We start from the raw sequence: 20234 nt of genomic DNA, 5'->3' as shown, positions 1-20234 counted from the left end.
TGCAGACGAGGCGGAGCGTAGTGCAAAGTCTCAACGGCGTGTACTGAGAGATGTTTGGACGGAAGAGGGTGGATGGTGCTCGATGCTCGATGCTCGATGCGTGACGCTTGAAATTTCGATGCCATTTGCCCCGCACGAATGAGCCAAGACTTGTCCAACATTGAGCAGCAGCACCCCGCCACCGCTCTGTAGCCAAATATTCACAGATGCGACGCGTCTGGCAATCTACCTCTTTTCCCCCTTTCGATTTGCCCAGCACATGGCACCTCTACAACTCTCGTGTCTTGATTACACGCGCGTGCGACAGCGTGCGCCTAGGTGTGGTCACGGAAGTGTCCGGCGCAAAGAATCCGTCGGCCGACCGACTCCAATCAACGCATCTATCCCCGATAAACTAATACTGATTGATGAGCAGGCCCGGAGCCGTAGGTGCCTGCAAGCAAGCATTCCATTACCCCCAATTTGTTCGTCTTTCGATTGCCGCCCCCCTTTCCTGTTCTCCGCCCTTCGCCGTATTTAGCCATCGGTGCCGCTGCTGCGAAACGTAGCGCATAATGCTGCGTAGTGGTGCGTCAAGTCCAACACCGTCTGAGGCAGACTTGTTGCCTGAATGATGCTCCTGACCTTGACCGCACCCTCGTCTTCGATTAGAGTGCGGATAGTGTGTAACAGCTCAGGGCTGAACTCGCTATACCATCGGTACTGCCATGTCACCAACCTGATGACTGCCGCTACGGTGTCCCTCGTGTTCTTCGTCTTTTGAAAAGCCCTGAGTACACCGGCAAGAGACTTGGGGCTGAATCGCAGGGATAGACACGCTCGGTAGGCCTCGACAGCTTCGTCAAAGTGTTGCAGACGTTCCGCAAGGGATCCAAGTATCTCCCACTCCTCCGCAGACTTTTTATACTGCATTTGCTGCGCCCGATATTGAGCCATTTGCGTCCGCCAGATAGTGTACACACGCAAGTCCTCATACAATACCATAAACAGGCTGTCCAGCCATCTCTCACAGAGGCGCTTGGTGTTGAGTTTTGACAAATGTTCCTCATCCGGAGTACCCTGTGCCAATATGTTACTCTTGTTTCGGACAAGCACTGAAAATTACGCCATCTGCTAGTACAACTTACATTGCCCGAGTCGGTCTTGACTTCTTTCGGATCAATGGCGTGTGGCGGCTTTTCGACCCCCCCAGCCTCGCCGTTGGTCGCCCTCTCTTCTTCAGTCTCTCCCTCTTGCGAACGTTTCGCAGCTTCAGCTTCCAGTCCGGTTTCGCCATTCGTCATGGGATCAGGAGTACCTCGGAGGCCTTCAATGCTAGCGTTTCGTTTTGAGGGGGCGGAATGTGATGCTTCCTGTTTCTCCGTTCGATACTCATCCTCCATGACAAACACATTGCTGCGAATCTTTAGCAACTGATCCCAGCCAATCTTGGCAGTCATTTCTGTTAGAATACTGTATGCCTGCTTGAAAGTGCCACGGTAGCCTGCAGCTCGAAGACACAGCAAGCTGGCCTCGACTTGTTCTGAAAATCTGGATTCTGGTTCGCTGTCAATTTCGTCAAGTCGCGTCTCGGGGAGCGTCGGCAGAAACACGTCCCTCGGTTCAGGCATTATGGGAGTATCCTTGTCCTGATACGTAAACATTGGGCACGAATTTAACGTGGTGAGCGCATTTTCCCAGTCTTCCATAGCAACGTAGACCTGTGCTAGTCGTGCCCATGTGCCAAACTCGCTTGGAGCGGCGATGGTGCTGCGGTCTGCACAGCCGAGTGCCATCCTCAACCTTTCCTCTCTCGCCTCTGGCGTTTCAGCAGTCTGTGCCTTCCTGAGTAAAAATTCGGCTTGTGTATCGAGCATGACATAGTCCATGGGCGTCTCCTGTAATGAGTGATACAAGTTCTTAACGCCAGAGACCTCCTCGTTACCCATGAACATGACTTTGGACAAGAGTGATGAAACCTCGATGCTCTGTGTGCGAAGCTTTTCGAACAGGTTGATACCCGATGCATAACGGCCGGTTGTTTCAAGGTACCTGAGAAGCCCGGTGGTGAGGTGATTGGAAACGTTGGTCGGAACTTGAACCACAGAATCGGACCCAAGCTGCCAGCCTCTAAAGAAAAGCTGTTCTGCCGCATTGAGAAAGCGTTGCTCCGTCTCGGTGTTGATCACGGGGTTAAATCTCCGTACTCCCATAATCTTTCGAATGGTGTCACCACTGCCATCATCCGCGTACGAGTATGCTCTTAAGACGCTGCAGAGATATGTCTCCAGCCACAGCTCATCTGACGCCTTTCGCTTCTCGCCTCGCTCGTCGACGCAATAGCTCTCAACGGTGCCGGGAATTGATACGTGCACGCGCATGTCCAGTCGGGAAAACGCATTGTAGCAGCTATGATAATGTTAGGCTATGGACATTATTGCATGGCTCATGGTCATCTCGGCCTACCAGTACACGCCCTCCACTATCTTCGATGTGGCACCGGGGCCGTTATCCTTGTACGTGAGCGTGTTGATGTAGGCGGCCAGGCTGGCGGACGAGGAAGCATCAACGCCAGTAACGTGGTGGTAGATCCCAGTCTAGACAGGTTAGATATTCATCACATCAACCCCCCAACATTTTGCATACCTGCTTTCCCGAATTGCGCACGCCTTGTTTGAGGAGATGCACCAGGTCGGGCGGCCCAAGCTCTCGCAAGGCAATAAGGGATTCGGTTCTGGCGTCAATCGACTCGTGGAGGACCTCCTCGGTGATCCTACATTCCTGTTAGCGCCCGCGAGGGTCATTGAATTATACCTGAATGCGTACTCTGGTACAGCCGGGGCGACCATAGCTATGGGAAGCCCCTGAGAGCTCGACGGCAACCGACTGTGGCCGGCTTATCGGCGGGTGTGGTCAAGTTGGCTGATAAAAAGTGTGTGAGACCTCTTGTTGACGCCGAAGTCGAATCAGAGTGTCGATCGTGGCCGTGGAGTTGCGCGGGCCCGGAACAGAACAACTCGAGGTCGTGAGCTGCGGAAAAAGGGCAGTCGCGAGGCGTTTCAGTCAATAATAAATTGAGTGGCATTGAAACTTTGACTTGGCCACATGTGCCTTCTCAAGCCTCACCCACCCCCCAGGCAATGCAAGGAGCTGTGCCACAGTCCAGCCATGCAGCCAATCAGTCCTTGCTAGCGGAAAACGCCACACGCCAAGTCGACCGACCAGGGATACGTAAGTAATTGATGACGGCTGGCGCGACGCGACGGCTGTGCCAAGGCAACTTGAGCATTTGGACATGTAGCTTCCAATTACTCCGGTCCGACCTCGTATGCCACATCGCATTACACTTCGAATGACGGCGCCATCAGATTCGTCAAAAATACATTGCGACAATGGTAATTATTTTTCCTGCCCAAATAACGTACCCTCGAGCTGACACCACTCTGCAGCCCGCCTTCCGGGCGATCAACCTCGAACCCGAAGAAAACGAAGACGAGCAAATCGACACTACCAAGGAATTGCATGTATGTCGCATAACACTTTCACAACGTATTATTCAGATACTGATGCGTACGCCAGGTTGACAAGGCCCTGCAAAGGTTCCAGGCTGCCCTCAAGCTCCATGCGCAAGGCCTGAAATCCCGAGACGCCGCCGATGCTGCATATCAGGAATTGTTCAAATGCGAAATCTTCGAATACCGAGAAGCAAAGACCGACTATGAACGAGCGGAAAGACAAGCCGACGGCCGGCCTGAAGCCTCCACTGTCGAGTCCTTCTCGTCCACCCTGGGTATGGATGCTGGCGGAGCAGATGGAGTCGCAGCGAGTCTCGCCCAAGCCTTGTACATGTCCTACAAAAACTATGGCCAGTTCCTCTTGGACAAGCTCAAGGATAAATTCGAGGCAAACTCTACAAGGCACAAAAAGCGACGCATCAAGTACGGGAGCGACGACAGTGACAAAGTCGTCGACAACTGGATAGCCGCCCTGGACCAGGACCCATCAGATCCAGAGCTCTGGAGAAAGATGGCTCGTTTTGCCAGTTCTTTGAACTCTGGTCGCGTGAAGCGATACTGTCTCGAATCTGCGGTCGAGCTTGACGACGATCCAGCCATCATGGAGGTCAATCCCCCAGCCCTCGCGGAAGGCTTTGCTGGCCAACAGCTGAAGGATTATCTGCAAGTCCTTAATGACGACATGGCGCTATCGCATCCCATCATGGCACCTTGGCTGAAGAGAGAAATGCCAGCCCCTTTAAAACGTCATATAGACCCGATTCCGTTCCTCCCTGATCCCATTGCCGTTTTGACCCCTCCGCCGTCGAGCCCCGAAGTAGACGAGAATATCGACGACGGAAATAGTGAACGAGGCTCCTCTCCCGCATCTGCGACTGGGAGCTCCACCGAGCCAGTTGGTTCATGGTCTGAGCTTGGATTAGAATTGATGAGGTGTATCCAAGACACCAAAGGAGCTTTGAAAGCTTGCCGTTCAGTTCTGGATGCAGCGCAGGCGGATACAAAGACGACAACGGAGGCCGAGGTCGAATGTGGAGTCGCGCCTGAGCGAAAACCAGAGCCAGAGAAGGACTTGGAACCCAAACTCAAGGCTGAAGACAAGGTCAATCCCACTGTTGAGGAAACTCCGGTAGTTCGGAGATCAACAAGACACGGCTCCAGGGCCAACACCAAGTCGAAAACAGAAATAAAAGAGGACAATCCTCCTAGTGCGCCAAAAGAAGCGCCAAGGGAGACGCCCAGGGAACCTGACCACGATTCAAAAGAACGATCTGCCTCAGTCTCGACACGAAAACGGTCTCAGTCGACTGCCGGTTTGCCTGATGGTCCGGATGAGGATAATGCGGCCGAGAAAAGGAGTAAACGCGTCCGCCGCCGCACAGAAACAACTCTGACCGAAGAAACAAATGACGCCATCACCCAAATCTCGGCGCAAATCCTGCCATATCAAGAGGCAGACCGCAACCTATTCCAGCTTACCAAAAATATACTGGAAAACATTGGCGTAGACGATCGCTCGACATTATCTTATTTACAGGAACTCCTGGACTCTTGCTTCACTGATAGCAGGCCTCCCAAGTTGAGTCACAATTGTGCCAGAGATTTACAAGGCGTCATCTCAGCATTCGATGAAGACGTGGCGCAAGTTCTCCTGAACAAGAACGAACAGGCCACGTTGGGCTTGTCATCGTTCCTGGAACACGCCAAATCGGGTTCGCAGGACCATGACGATATCCCTCCATTTGATGAGGCCCAGGGTCTGGAGAAGTTTTCAGAAACGGTCGCAAACGAGGCCCATTGGATGACGAGTGACGACATTGCATTTGAATGGGTTCGTTCTGTCAGCGCCAGCTATTCGGCCTCGCAATGGTCTGATACAATGAAGCTTGCTGTTGTACAGATGCTCAACCGAGCCGACACAATTCTGTATACTCGAATCAACGAAGTTTTGAACGAGCCCATGGTTGCCGAAGAACAGCTGGTCGGCCTCAAATCCGTTCTGCCCATGATTTTTGAATTACACATCGACATCTATGAACGCATCACGAACCCCAACAGCGCCGTCGACTTTGCCACACGGATGGAAACCAAGTATCGACTCGATAGGTGGCTCAACACAATGTCAACTTTTCTCCAATTGCTGGACCTCCCCCACACAGACCCTCTTTGTGTCAGATTCATCTGGGCGTCTGTGATGGTATCATCTCTAACCGAGAGCCCCGTCCGGGACCATATTCTTCTCTTATGGACCTCTCTTCGTGACTTCCTGGCTGCCGAGGACCTAGAGGCAATAATTCTACCCAACAACATTGTCATGCCTGTGATTTCTCCGGCCGCTGCAGATCGAGAACTCTCAAAGCTGAATACGATGGATTTCTTTTTGGGCCTCTTTCAAGATGAGATGAAGGACCCCGTGCTGGTCATTGAGACACTTGAACCCGTCCTGAACCCAACTTCGGTTTACGTATCTGAAGAGAAGCTAGATCGCTCGGCAGCCGACAAAGCGGATGAAAACGAGGCCGATGGCGTGGACACACGAGGCACAACCAATATTCACGGCAAGGCTGATGACGATGAAAACGATAAGAAGATTGACGATGTGGTGCTGGAGGACGATGCACAAAACAAGAATCAACTGGACAGCGAGGGAAAGTGTGATGACATGTCCGACGACTCTGAAGACCCAACTGTCAACCGAAAGCCAATATCGGAGAATGCTACCCAGGGCATGAAAGACGTGTGGAAGTTCCTCACCAGTAGCAGTACAGAACTGCGACTGTTCTTGTGGTCGCGTCTGGGCGATGCGTACGAAGCCATCAACTATCCCACCAAGCGGTTTTCGTGCATTCTCAAAAGCATCGAAATGGTGGTCAGCGACCTGGAGGGGGGGACGTATGCCAAGATGCCCGATGATTCGCGAAAACACCTGTTTATGCGGACTCTGAAATCCTTGGATGAACTTATCATCCAGGCTCTGTCGATGTCATTGAATGATGGGACATCTTTTGACATTATTGATGACGAGCATTTGAAGTCTAGCTCCGCCACCGTGGCCAAAATATGCTCATTCCTTCACGTTGTTGCCCTTTGCGAAGACGAATCTCGACTCGGCATTACCAGCCTGCCTGCGAGCAACAGCACGTTTACAGCCCTGATGAACAAACTGCGAGATATTCAGGTCCGCGCCTGGTGCCTCCTGTTCACAATGTTCAAAGCCGGGCTATCACAAAAGGAAACAACTAGACCGGAGAACGAGGTGGCGGACTATCTCGCTGCCATTCACAGAGTCATTGGCCTCCGCAAGTTCTGCAAGGCTTCAAACAAGATCTTCCTCAAAGTGATGCGCACAGAACTCCTCAAGTTGCGAAAAGTCGAGACTTGGGAGGATCACCTGGAACAAGTACTCCACGACTTGTACGGCCTGAAACTTGGCGTAGGCGTCTGGGAGGTGCAAGATCATGGCTGTCAATATGAGAAACTTGAGAGGAGGCAGGCCATGCAACTGGTCGAGAAGATTATGATTCTCGCAAATCGCATGACGATGAAAGATTTGCTCAAGTCAGACCTAAAGACCACGATTGAGCACATGCAGCAGAGCATCGGACAGACCAAATCGACGCCACAGATGATCCACAACTTGCGCAATTTTACGGAAATGCTGAAGAAACCTATCCATCCGCTCAGGCTGTACCAGGCCCTGGCCGGCAATGTGTTCGTCGATGCGGTGACTGTCAACATTCCAGAGGGCGCTCTCGCCCGGCATGGCTGGTTCTTCTCGCTGGGCATGATTGCTCTCACCAAGTTCAAAGGCGTAGACTTGAATCGCCGTCAGACCCCGGGTGCTACAGACGATCTCCGAATCGGAGCTACCTTTTTGAGACTGCAGCTGCAGTTTACTGCCGACAGGTGGGATGCCTGGTTTCGACTTGCGGAGTGTTTCGACTATGAGCTGGACGAATCCGTCTTGTGGACAGCAGACAAGATGAACAAGGATCGGTCAGAGCTGGTCAAGTTCCAGCGGAACGCAATCCACTGTTACACCCTGGCGTTGTCGCACTCTCGACACCAGCGCGTAGCTGCCACCGATAGCGATCCGCTGCACGACTTGTACCATAAGTTTGGCATGAGGCTCTACTCCTCCAGCCGGGAGCCGTTTGCCATGGAACCGTTCCAGCACTCGGATCAGGAGCGGTTCTTCATCGAAGACATTGGCGCCGGGACCTTCAAGAGGATCCTGCACGATCAAATGTCGCGGTACAAAGTCTGGAAGTTCGCCGCCGGGCTGTTTCGAAAGGCCATGGCAAGGAAGCCGCTCAACTGGAAGTACGCAAACCCTTTGCCCCGAATCAAAACTTAAACTCAGTGGCTGACAGGCGACAGAAACCCGTACATGCTCGGAAAATGCCTCTGGAAAATGTACCGCACTGCGCAGGATGGCCTCGACAGCAGCGACCAAAAGAACCCCGTCACCATGAGGATGGTTCTGGACACTCTCAAGACATCGATCGAGGTGGCACAAAGTGGTAGGAAGAGTAATAGCAAGAACAGCGACCTGATCCTGGAGCCGCACTACAAGTTGGTTTCCATACTTCACAAACTCGTCAATCGCGGCGACATTCCTGCGGCAGAAGCCGCCGCGCTGCTGGCGCAACAGCCCATGGGCGTCGTTGTGAATCCTAGTGACCACTTCGCGTCCTTTTCCGAACCGGAAGACTGGGAGGAGTACGTCATCCGCAACTTGACCAAGCTCCGGGAAAAGGACAAGTCCAACTGGCAACATCGCATCGTCATGCGCCACGCCAAGATTCTCTTTGACGAGGGCCCCGTGGAGGGAGCAGACGGCGACGGCACCGTAGAGGCCAAGGCCGCATTCGCCATCCTCAAGGAGAACATGTTCACCAAAACAATGGTGATGAACGTGTGGAAATGTGACGCCGAGCGGCCCGGTCGTCACCACGTCTTCACGGAGCAGTACGTCCGCTTCATGACGAAGCTGCTGGTCATCATGTCGGACCGCACAAATCTGGAGCTCCTCTTGAGACGACTACGCAAGAAGGGAGCCGACTTCTACCATTTTGCAGACCTATGGCAGTACAGCTGCACCGAGTACGTCAGGCTGTTGCGGGCAGCGTACAAGGTCCCCGTCACCACCGACGAAGCGTTCAAGCACATGTCCAACGAGGAGTTTGAAATCTTGAGCGAGCGAATCACCGACTGGGCTGGTGGTGACGGGGCTCCAAACACGGCCTTCGAATGCATGAAGGAGGCCATCGAAGCCAAGAAGCTCAATGGAAACCTGATGAAGGTGGCGCCGATCGACGATCTCATCAACGACTGCTACACGACCATCTACGTGGATGTTGCGAGGACTCTGCCGGGACTGGAGCCGGGGAGAATCATACAAGAGCGCAATCACGCCAAGGAAGTGGCGGCTCAATTAGAGGCCGTGTCTCAGCTCGAGTCGAAACCAAAGAGCTCACTGAGCACTCTGCTCAACCCGCCGAGCGCAGGGGACAGTGCGGCCGGGTCCGTTACGCCAATGGAGACGGACAAGGCAGAGGCGATTCCGCGGGCGAGGAGGCTGGCGGGCGTGCGCCGGCCCGAGATTCTACGAAGGGCGGAGCAAGCCGTGGTCCGCGCCATGGAGGCTCCAAAGTCGGCCACGACCAAGAGTCGGGTCGGCAGCATGTCGAGCACGAAGCGTGGCAGCCAGACGCCCGCCAGGCGCGGCGGCAGCGAGGGCCGCAGTGACGACGAAGACGACGACGGCCCCGACGCTCAAGTGCGGCGAGAAGCTGGCGAGGACGTCGACGAAGACATGGGCGACGGGGAGGACAACGAAGAAGCAGTCGAGGACGAGGAGCATGACGATTCCCGACTGGACGACAAGGATGAGGACGACCAGCCTAGCATCCACGATTCTGCCGACGACGAGAGCGATTTGAGCGACGTGCCGGAAGGGTATGACGACGACGTGCCTCCCGGGTTGTTGTTCCCCAATCTTCGAAGGTCCGAGTCGAGCGGGGACGACGCGGACAGCGAAGACGCCAACGAGGATGAAGAGGAGGTCGAGGAAGGGGACGGGGAAGAGGAGGGTGGCGAAGAAGTAGAGGAAGAGGTAGAGGCGGAAGAGCAGGAAGGCGAAGGGCACGACGATGACGAAATAGAAGTCGAGGAGGAGGTTGATGAGGAAGAGGAAGGCGAGCAAGGAGAAGCGGACGAGGCGGACGAGGACCAGGACGAGGACATTTTAGAAGATGATGAGGATGCAGAGATGGCGGACGCAGAAGAGGCCGAGGCCGAGGCCGAGGCTGAAGAGGAGGAGGAGGAAAACAATGACAGCGAAAAGGATGAAGAAGGGGCAGAGGAGGATGCGGATGAAGAGGGCGACGAAGAGGCAGAGGAAGACGGCGACGAAGAGGCAGAGGAAGACGGCGACGCAGAAGAGGAAGACGGGGGGGCAGGGGAGGCAGGGGAGGCAGGGGAGGCGGAGGAGGCAGAGGGAGAAGAGGTCTAGGGCGAAACATGCTTCGCGATGCCGTCCCGACGATGTTGCACGCACATGAACCCGTGCTTCACATTCATGACGTGTGTTCCTGTATTCCTATCCTAGACGAATGGCGTTGCTGGCCTGGAAAAGTCGCATAATGAATCTGGTCATCTGTTCAATGAGCCTGCCATACACCCGTTTGACCGAAGGGGGAATAGGCTGCCCAGTGCAGGCCCGGGTCTGCCGCGATGTCAAACACCAGAGTCCTCGGTAGCCTAGTGGACGGTGGGGGAAACATGGTTCAGCTGTATTGCAGGGTATTGCCTATCCGAGCTGACGAGGCTAGCTAGCCCTCCTCTCTATCCATGTCGTCGCGACGCCTCTTGCCGGTGGTGCCCTTTGCCCTCCTGCCCTTGGCGTCGCGCTTCTCGGCCAAGCTCTTGACCTCGATGCGCGCGTGCCGTTGGGCCTCCTCGACGCGGGCCTGGAACGCCAGGACCTCCTCCTTCTCCGTGGGGTAAATGTCCAGCTTCTTGCCGAGCGCCGCCTCGATGCGCTGAAACACCTCAATGTCGTACTGGGTCACAAAGGTGATTGCGACGCCGGACTTGCCGGCTCGAGCCGTGCGGCCCACCCTGTGGATGTAGGTCTTGGAGTCCTGCGGCAGGTCGTAGTTGAGGACGATGTCGACCTTGGAGATGTCCAGACCGCGGGCGGCCACGTCGGTGGCGACGAGTATGTCGCGGGTCCCGGAGCGGAACTTGTTGAGCGCCCCGAGGCGGGCCGACTGCGAGAGCTGGCCGTGCAGGGGGATGGCGCCGAAGCCGAGGGCCCGGAGGAGGACCGCGATCCTCTGCGTTTCCCAGACGGTGCGGGCGAAGACGATGACGGACTTGCCGGCGAACTCGTTGACCAGGTAGACGAGATACGTGTCCTTGCGTTCCTGCGGGATGAAGAGGAGCTTCTGGAGCAGCGTGGACACGGTCTGGTACTTGTTGCTGCTGACGCTGACGCGGACGGGGTCCCGCAGACTGGCCCGCTGCAGGCTCTCGACCTTGGAGCTGAGCGTCGCGGAGAAGAGGTAGGTCCGCCGCTCGCGCGGGATGAACTTGAGCAGCCTGTCGATGGCGGGGCCAAAGTCCATGTCGAGCAGGCGGTCGGCCTCGTCCATGACGAGGTACTTCAGCGTGCGCAGGGAGAAGCCCTTTGTCTTCTCGAGGTGGTCCACCAGCCGTCCCGGCGTGGCGACGACGATGTGTGGCTTCTTCCCGAGCGCGATGGCTTGGGGGACCATGTCCAGGCCGCCGACGATGACGGCGCAGCGGAGCGAGATTGACGACCCGAGAGCCTCGAACGACTGCCCAATCTGGTGCGCCAGTTCTCGGGTCGGCGCGAGGACGAGGCCGAACAATGGCTGGGGCTTGTCGAGTAGAGCTTGCAGGATGGGAAGCGCAAACGCAGCCGTCTTGCCGCTGCCGGTTTCGGCGAGGCCAATAATGTCGCGGTTCTGCAAGGCGACGGGGATGGCCTTTTCTTGGATGGGCGTCGGGAACTTGTAATTGAGAGATTCACAGGCTTCGCACAACGAGTCGACGATTCCCTAGATTCGTGAGCCGGGGCTCGACACAAGGGGGGCACGGAGGCATCGTTGTTTTGGGGGGGTGGCTTCGCTTACCAGTTCTTTGAAAGTCTTGGGTTCGGTGCCAGAGGGCACCTGGCATCCAGGCTGCGTGCCATGGAACACTTTCCTCCTTTTTGAATCGCCCATGGCTGGCAACGTACGTGTGGCCGTGAGAGATGGAGCGAGGGCACCAAGACGATGCAGTTGGGACGTCGGAGAGAGGCGTGCGAAGGCTCTAGGCAAGTCACGTGGACCCAATTGAGCCTGCCTTGTAAGTTACTCGGTGTGAAATCAAGCACCTGTTTATTCTGGTTTTGATTGGCTACTTGCACCTGGAAATTGACGACCGACTGGAGCCGTCTTTTTGTGCGGCTGTCGGACAAGAAAATTTTAGCGGGGGCCGGCCTTATCGCCCACGTGGATTGGGTGGATTGGGCACGCCGCAGCCCGTCGCAGAGCTGCCCCACTCACTTTTTCCTTCGTCCGCCGAGTTCAATTCTTCTTTTCCACGCATCCATCGTGCGCATGCCACGGCGTCATCCATCCCCTCGACCACGGTTATCAGCCGAGCCGTGCTTCCACAGCCCGGAATCATGGCGCGAAGACGAGCAAAGAAGAGGACGCACGTCGGCGCCAACAACCCAGAGACAGGGTCGGCCGGCCACGCCACCGCACGCGACCCCAAGAGCATGGTCATCAGGATCGGGGCCGGCGAGGTCGGCTCCAGCATCAGCCAGCTGGCCGCCGATGTGCGCAAGGTCATGGAGCCCGGCACGGCCAGCCGGCTCAGGGAGCGTAGGGGAAACAAGCTCAAGGACTACGTCGTCATGTGCGGGCCCCTCGGCGTCACCCACCTGATGCTCTTCTCGCGCTCCGAGACGGGCAACACGAACCTGAGGCTGGCGCTTGCGCCGCGAGGCCCGACAATGCACTTCCGCGTCGACAAGTACTCCCTCTGCAGAGACGTCCAGAGAGTCCAGAAGCACCCGAGGGGCGGTGGCAAGGAATTCCTGGCGCCCCCACTGGTAAGTCGATCCCTTTGCTCACGCAACGCACACGACGGGCAACGACGTCGCTGACCCGTGTCAACCTTGTGTCGTGCGTGCGCAGCTGGTCATGAACAACTTTGCCACGCCGGGTGCCGACTCCAAGTCCAAGGTCCCCAGGCACCTCGAGTCTCTGGCCACGACGGTCTTCCAGTCCCTCTTTCCGCCCATCAACCCTCAGCAGACGCCGCTCAAGGCAATCCGGCGAGTGCTCCTCCTGGATCGCGAACGGTCCGAGGAGGACGACGGCACCTTCGTGGTCAACTTTAGACACTACGCCATTACCACAAAGTCCACCACGGTGTCGAGGCCTCTGCGACGGATCAAGGCGGCGGAGGAGTTGATGGCAACAAAGTCGAGCAGACAGGGACGCGTGCCCAACCTCGGCAAGCTCCAAGACATTGCGAACTACATGATGGGGGGCGAAGCCGGAGACGGGTACATGACGGACGCCACGAGCGGCAGCGAGGTTGAGACGGACGCCGAAATAGAGGTTGTCGACAACGCCCCCAGGAGAGTCGTGTCGACAAAAGCCCGCTTGGCCGCTGCGGAACACGGCGGCCCAGAGGCCGAGGACGAAGTGGACAATGTCGAGCGGCGAGCCGTCAAGCTCGTCGAGCTGGGCCCCCGCATGCGTCTGCGACTCACCAAGGTCGAGGAGGGACTGTGCGCCGGCAAAGTCATGTGGCACGAGTACGTGCACAAGAGCCGCGAAGAAGTCGGGGAACTCGAGAAGCGGTGGGACAAGAGGAGACGGGAAAAGGAGGCGCGGCGGAGGGAGCAAAAGGCCAATGTTGAGAGGAAAAGAGCCGAGAAGGAGGCGAGGAGGAAGGGGGGGCCCGGCGAAGGCGGAGGCGGCGGAGAGGAAGACGACGAGGACGAGAACTACAGCGACGTGGACTTTGACGACCTTGACAGCGAGGGCCTGGCGGGAGACGCCGAGTTCAAGGCGAATGAGCAGATGGAGGAGGATGTTGAGTGGGAGGGAGAGAGGGAGGAAATCGGACGCGACTGACGTGTATCTAGACGGTCATGTCACATGTACACGTTTGACTGCACCGTGATAGTAGGCGGTGTTGGGTTGTACGAGGCCACGCCGATGCAGCCAAAGCGGCTGCTGTCCGTAAAACCATGTGCTTTTGCAAAAAGATGCACAGGCGGAGCCGTCATCGTGACGGGACAAGTCGACGCCGCTGTCTCCACGCCGCCTCGCCTCGCCTCGCCTGGCCTGGCCGTCCGTCCTCGCAGGCAGAGCCCGTCCAGCCCGTCGACACAAGGCACGTCGGCCATGTTCAACCCGTACAGTAGAATAGAATTCATCTGCCCGGCCCTGGGACCGCTCCCGCCAGATGATGCGAGCGCCTGACCTGCCGCGGCAAAGACGAGACGGCCCGCCCCGGTCTCTGCGGCAGGCGTCTGTCCCGGCGTCGGCCGTCGAAACGAGCCCTCGGGTCGTGTGTCGCGAATACCGATACCGGGCTGGGCCGCCTCTCGAGCCGACGCTGCCGGCTCCGTCGTCAGCCTTGAGGCCCTTGACGGCCGGGGTTTGACGGCCGGGGTTTGACGGCCGGGGCTTTTGAAACAAGGCAGAAGAAGATGGAGAATCCAGAAAACGGAAAACAGAGAGACTCCTCTATTGCCTTGCCTGGGTTTGTTTGTTACTGTGCTGTGGATTCATTTTTTCCGAGGTCCCCTAGCGCAACAAGAAGCAGAAGCGGCAAAAGAAATGAACAGAAAGCAGAGGAGAAGCGGAAGCAGAAGCAGAAGCAGAAGCAGAAGCAGAAACACAAACCTCCCCTGGCCGCCGCCTCCTCTGAGCATGTCTCAAACAACCCGCACTGTACCGTAAGGAATACCAAATGCAACTCCAGCCAGCCCTCCAGTGTCTCGTTCCCACCAAACACGTGTGCTGCCACAGCAGGTTCGGCCAGACGACGCGACGGCCACCTCCAAACCTGCAGTCGAAGCACCAGAGGCCTCCATCAACCCTGGTTTTGCTTCACCCGCCCCTGGCACCGGCATCTGGCGTGTACGTGACGGCTGGCCGGGAGACCTTGCCCCCGGTGCACAAAAGCGGCGTTGGCGAAAACGGGTTGCACCTGCAGCTTTGCCTCGCAGCCGCCGGCGTCAAGTCGCCAAGAGACTCCGTACTCCGTACTCCGTATCATCAATGAATCAGCGTGTCCGTCTTGCCCGGACATTTCTGCGCCGCCATCGGTCCGACACGGGAAGACAAGGTCTGCCGCCCGGACCGAGGGTCGTGCCGGTGCACTGCTTGGCATTCACTGGCGTGGGCGCGCACAGGCCTCGACTTGGTTCTCGATTTTTATCTTGGTTTTTGGATTTTTGCGTTTTTTTTCTTCCTCTGGTGCGACGCTCAATACGACACCGAGCTCGACTTGGCGTGGCGCTTCCCCGGGCGGCCGTAGTCGACGCCGTGCATGCCCTGGCCGTAGTAGGCCATGCTGTGCTCCCCATACGTGTCCATGCTCAGGCTGGGATCGAGCATGCTCTGCGCCCAGGCCGGGTCCATGGGCACGTCCTCGAACATCATGGCCTCGGGGATGCTCGACGACCCCTCCGACCACACCGTCGTCGCGTCCCACGGCGGGTGGTGCCCGCTGCTGCCTCCGTCTGGGTGCGGCCAGTGCTGGTAGTACTCGCTGCCCGGGTAGAAGCCCTGCTGCCCCACGAAGTCGAGCGGCGTGTCCAGGGCCTCGGTCGACGCCGACGAGGACGAGAGGTTGAAGGACATTTCCGGCGGCGCCAGCGACGACGCCGAGCCCTGCTGCTGCTCCGCGCCGTCCATGTCCGCCGCCCGGCTCTGCTGCACCGAGAAGACGTCCATCGACCCAGAGAAGGCGGGGTTGGGGCCCAGCCCGAACGCCGGGTTGAGCGGCATCTTGACGCGAGGCTCCAGCTTGTACTCGCATGGCACGGAGCGGTTCACGCACCTGCTACCTGCGCCGTGTCTTGTCAGCACCGACGCGCCCGCCTGAAGCAAAACAACACGACAGCGAAGGAGGTAGAGACAGCGACGAAAAGAGAGAGAGGGAGAGAGAGAGAGAGAGAGGCGGAACAGGGGAGGCGGCGAAAAGGGGGCAGGCAGGGCAGGCAGGTCCGTGGTATTGCAGAGTCGGAAACCTACAAGAGGGCTTCTCATAGCCACACTTGACCTTGAACGATATGCACCGCTCGCAAGATCGCTTCTTGGTCGGTATAATCTTGCCAATCGACTTCTCGCACCGCCGTCTATGGCGTTCCCTCAAGTCTCCTGCTCCACGCGTGTTAGCACACACACTCGTCGTCCCAGCGCGGCGGTTAAGCTTGTGGAGAAGATTTTCTGCGAGGCCCAGAGGGAAGGGCAGGGCAGGCCGGGCGGGCGACAACAACCAGGCCTAAAGATAGACTTACTCCGACTGAACTGTTTTAGACAGATGTGGCATACGTGGACGTCCCCCGTGTCGAGCTGCGCCGACGAGCCCGACCGAGCGTGAAAAGAACCAACAGACACCATGGTCGTCCCTGAAAATGTCTGGCCCTCCCGAGTCCCTTTGTTCTTTGGTCGCACAGAAAGGCACGGCACAGCACAGCACAGCACAGCACAGTAAGTACGGCACGGCACGGCACGGCAAGGAGTAGGCAGAGGCAGGCAGGCGGGCTGGCGTTCAGGCGGGCAGGCAGGCCAAAACCCAGCAGGAAAAAAAAATAATCAATAAATAAAAAAGGAAAAAAAAAAACCTGTCGAGTACTCCGTGGCAGGCCTGGCCCAAGTCGAGCCTAGGTGACACGGCAGAGCAGATGCCCCTTCAACGGCGTCAAATGACACCTAGAGTTGCAAAGAAAAAGAAGTTTAAACCTCGTCTTGCAGAAACCGCTTGTTCCTCTCCGCGGAGAAGGGTCGCAAGAGGCACAAACACACGAGATTCTGTGTGATGGATGGTTGCTGCCAGAGCGGCCCGTGTCTGAGTGAAAAAACAAACGTCGGCTTCCTCCTCCTGCATATATGTCATACACCTACGTTGCCTGGAGAGCCAATGCGCAGCGTGGGTCCCGTGTCCGTCCGTCTCTTGGTCTCAAGTCGTCTTGACGTCGTGCGTCGTCGTCGCGAAATAGAGTGAAACAGGCAAGGCGGCGGCCAGGTGGACAAGAAACGTGTAAAGATTTGGGAAGTCGTGGATGAATTGCCACGGCGAGCAGTAAGTTTATTACGACATTGGAGACCCTAAGTGGGACAGGGAGATGGTGGGATCGAATCCTTCTTATTGACTTCTCGCCACGGGCTTAGCAGCGACAAAGGCCATGTCGCCTATGGGTCTGCTTCTCTTGATTCGGCCTAGGAGGCAAAAAAACAACATGACGTGAAATAATAAAAGACTGCGTATATTAAGCGGCCAAGACAGCCCAGCGAGGCGCCGGGCTAGTCATGTGTGTGCGTACTCCGTACCGAGCACCCCCATGCCCATAAGAGCCGAGTCCGTTTTCTGCTTCTGCTTCCCATCTGTACATTTGTACAGACCTTCAGAACGGCGTTTACAACGCGATGCCCGTCCCACGGCCATCTTCACGCAAGCGAAGAATTGCCTGACTGGGAGGGGGGGGAAGCTTCAGAGAACGCAAAGCAAAAGGGGCAATAACGGACCGGGTCGCAGTCGCAGGGCCAAGAACGGACAACTGGACAACAGGGGCGTGTGTTTCTGTCCCGAGTCCCTATTCTCTCCAGTCGACGCGCCTCGCTATACAAGTTCCCGCTGGCATCTGTTCGGTACTCTGGACTCTGCTGGAGGAGAGCAATCAGCCGTCTCCGTAATCGCGGCTGGAGACTCTTCTGCCCACCTCCCAAGGCCTCTGTCGAGGGCAAGTCCGAGAGCACGGCGTGGGTAACTATCTTGTTTCGTCTTGGCGTCTTAGGCCCAGGTAGCATGTGTCAACTTGGTGTGAGAATCATTGGAGAAGTACTACTCCATCCACCGGCGTATCCAAGACCGGCCCCCATGCCCAGCCCGCCCATTCGTCTGGTCGTTCCGGTTGTCAGATGTGTCAGGCAACGGGCCTGTCGGTTTGGTTGCATCAACTTCATTACCCAGATAGTGTTACACCCTGGAAGGGTGGGGGGGGCCGTTGCGAGTGTCACGCAAAGCGTAAGAGCCCAGGGTTGTGTCGTGTCCGCGTGTCCAGCCAGACTCCATGTATTACGGCCGTGGACCCCGTGTGGCCATACGTACTTGGCCATGTGCGTGGACGGAACACAGAGTCTTTTGTGCCGAATAAAGGGCCAATACTCGGTGCAGAGAGCGTGTTCGGAGTGCTTGCTTCCAGTTCCACCGTGCTGGCCTATAACCTACAACTGTCTGGGGAGTTCCTACGGCATGCGGAACAGGTCCCAGAGACGCATCAAGGCGCCGTCGGCTTGCCTCCAGGGCGAGTGGACCGGGTCGCCGGGGTACGACGGCCCGCAGATCGTCGTGGCCGCCACACACGACTAACCTCTGTTTGGTTCTGTCATCCAATGGCTTGTTTGGCAGCACGGAGTACGGAGTAGCCAGCTGCTGGTTGAGCAGGAGCCGCGGCCCGCGGGCCATGTCGAGCGGCGCGCCCGTGTCCATCAGGCTCGGCCAGTCGTGCTGCACTTCCTTCCGGCCTCACGGTCATAATAGAGAAGGCGAGGAGGACTCGGGACTCGGGGCTCGGGACTCAGGGCCCTTTGGAAGACCAACAGGCCAGATGCATATCAAGGCGAAGAGATGCTGTCCCCGCCGTCCGGGAAGGAATCGACAGGGTAACGGCATGGCATCGGAAATGGGCCTGCGGTACTTCCGGGGCATCCGCATGGACTCGACCCCCCAAAAGTCCACCTGCCCTTTTTTTTTATTTATTTTTTTTGGGCTACCTCATCAGAGCCCAGCGTCCAGCCGCGTAGGGAGGAGACTCACGTCTTTTCGCATCAACGGGAACACTGCTCGCGGGAAGGAGGAGACGCGGGCAGCCTAATCCAAATCCACAGCGGGGAGGAGGAAGAAGCGCTCGGCTGGCGGCCGAAGTCATCGACAGAATCTCGCTCCCACGTACGCTCTTGCATTGCCGCTGCCTGATCGGAACAAGGTTCCATGCTGTTGGCCCAATCGACTCTGGGGGGTGGCTCCTGTGCCTCGACTTTCTTCCAGCCTGGCTGCCGTCTCGCTGGACGCGAACCGGCTACGGAGTACGCGGAGTGCGGTCTGCGGACATGGCAAAGCCCATGGCTCAGCTGAAAAGCTTGGTAGCGTCTTTTAATTCTCCGTACTGCGCGCAGTCGAGCTGTATCGGAGCCGAATATTGCCTGCCGGGCCCTAAATAATGTTCCCCCTCCCAGGCGTGCCCGCGTACCTCATTGGCCTCGATGCTGCAGCCACATCCATTCCCGCCTTGCCATTTCTTGGGCGTGCCGAGTGCCCTCGTCGAGCGCTGACCGCGGCTTGCCGCCCCAGGCAGACTGTCGCTCCCCTCCACCAATTGCAGTTTATGCCTGCGCCAGCATATCTGAAGCTTGACCGACGTGCGTGCAGCAATAGTCCGCACTGGACACTTCATGAACCGTAAACAGATCCACCGCGACGGGGAGCCAAAAACTACTAGCCGGCCTGGGGCAGCTCCGGCGAGTCGAGAGTCGAGAAGTCGAGAGTCGAGAGTCGAGACGCAGCGGACCAGGCACCCCAAGAAAACTTAATACGTAGCCTTGATTCGCCTCGCCTCGCCTCGACTCGACCCTGGTCCGGCACTCCTAGTGTGGCTGCTCCACTCCTGCACTGTCCCGTGCCTCCATTTGTTGTTTATTTCGTGACTTGTTTCAGACGGCGCCTTGGCTCTCAAGTGCAGGGCGAGGTCAAAAACTGTGCCTACAGTCCGGCGTACCACCTTCTCCGTATTTTGGCATATATATAACCGATCAGGGACAGCCTACAGGCATGTCCTACTCCTGCAGCGAATCGTGAGCGAATCTGGACAAGGATACATGAGACCGCGCTACCGTCCGTCGGAGGCCGTCTTTCGACGTTCCAGTTGTGTCAGGGCGTCCGCTGTGACACGCCAACGTACCATGCTTAAAAATAAGATCACTGCCGTGCATGAGTCAGCGGAAATGAGAACTCGATGGCACCGTGCATGCGTTGCCCGTCTGTCCTGTCCTGTCCATGAGTGTGTGTGTGTGCTTCGCCGCGACGCATACTGCGACGCTTATGCTGAGTCTGCTGCAAGGATAATTGATGCGCGTATTGCATGTTTGACAAGAGAGCCAAGTTTGTTCGGGCTCTGTGCCGTCTTGGCGTGGCAGAACAACTTGCTTCTTTCAGATTGCGAACCGCCTCGATGAATCTGACCCTCGAGTTTTCCGCGGGACCAATGGGGACGATTGATTTTGAGTTCGCGTCTGTGGAGAAGCCCTGCCGCATGTCGCGAGCCCCCTATTGCCTGGCCTGGCGACGGGTTGTGTACGGGCGGGAGGGAGCACATGATGAGAAGAGACGGACGAACTGCGGTACATCCGCCTCGTTGGTCCGGTCCGTTCCGCACGAGACGGACAGGCAAGAATTTCTACATCTTCAACA

General features: G+C 57.2%; 5 protein-coding genes across 5 annotated transcripts; 2 read left to right on the top strand and 3 right to left on the bottom strand.

Moving 5' to 3' along the window:
- Positions 1 to 516: 516 nt before the first annotated feature.
- Positions 517 to 2828, bottom strand: MAM_05940 (budding site selection protein; the record flags this gene model as incomplete). Its single annotated transcript, XM_040824738.1, has 5 exons — positions 517 to 1059; positions 1128 to 2388; positions 2446 to 2576; positions 2626 to 2752; positions 2806 to 2828. 5 exons carry the CDS (start codon positions 2826 to 2828, stop codon positions 517 to 519), a joined length of 2085 nt encoding a protein of 694 aa, XP_040677158.1.
- A 543-nt stretch (positions 2829 to 3371) lies between these two features.
- On the top strand, positions 3372 to 10011 carry MAM_05939 (transcriptional corepressor of histone proteins (Hir3); the record flags this gene model as incomplete). The annotated part of the gene is made up of 4 exons (XM_040824737.1): positions 3372 to 3374; positions 3429 to 3503; positions 3559 to 7817; positions 7875 to 10011. The coding sequence occupies 4 exons, from the start codon at positions 3372 to 3374 to the stop codon at positions 10009 to 10011; spliced, it is 6474 nt and encodes a 2157-aa protein (XP_040677157.1).
- Positions 10012 to 10330: 319 nt separating this feature from the next.
- On the bottom strand, positions 10331 to 11752 carry MAM_05938 (ATP-dependent rRNA helicase RRP3; the record flags this gene model as incomplete). Its single annotated transcript, XM_040824736.1, has 2 exons — positions 10331 to 11584; positions 11660 to 11752. 2 exons carry the CDS (start codon positions 11750 to 11752, stop codon positions 10331 to 10333), a joined length of 1347 nt encoding a protein of 448 aa, XP_040677156.1.
- Positions 11753 to 12198: 446 nt separating this feature from the next.
- MAM_05937 (Brix domain protein) lies at positions 12199 to 13666 on the top strand (the record flags this gene model as incomplete). The annotated part of the gene is made up of 2 exons (XM_040824735.1): positions 12199 to 12630; positions 12716 to 13666. 2 exons carry the CDS (start codon positions 12199 to 12201, stop codon positions 13664 to 13666), a joined length of 1383 nt encoding a protein of 460 aa, XP_040677155.1.
- A 1362-nt stretch (positions 13667 to 15028) lies between these two features.
- MAM_05936 (uncharacterized protein) lies at positions 15029 to 15553 on the bottom strand (the record flags this gene model as incomplete). Its single annotated transcript, XM_040824734.1, has 1 exon — positions 15029 to 15553. One exon carries the CDS (start codon positions 15551 to 15553, stop codon positions 15029 to 15031), a length of 525 nt encoding a protein of 174 aa, XP_040677154.1.
- Positions 15554 to 20234: the final 4681 nt, after the last annotated feature.

This window comes from Metarhizium album (assembly GCF_000804445.1).
Source record: "Metarhizium album ARSEF 1941 chromosome Unknown scaffold_17, whole genome shotgun sequence".
Classification (NCBI taxonomy): Eukaryota; Fungi; Ascomycota; class Sordariomycetes; order Hypocreales; family Clavicipitaceae; genus Metarhizium; species Metarhizium album.
This window is presented reverse-complemented; position numbering and strand designations above follow the sequence as displayed.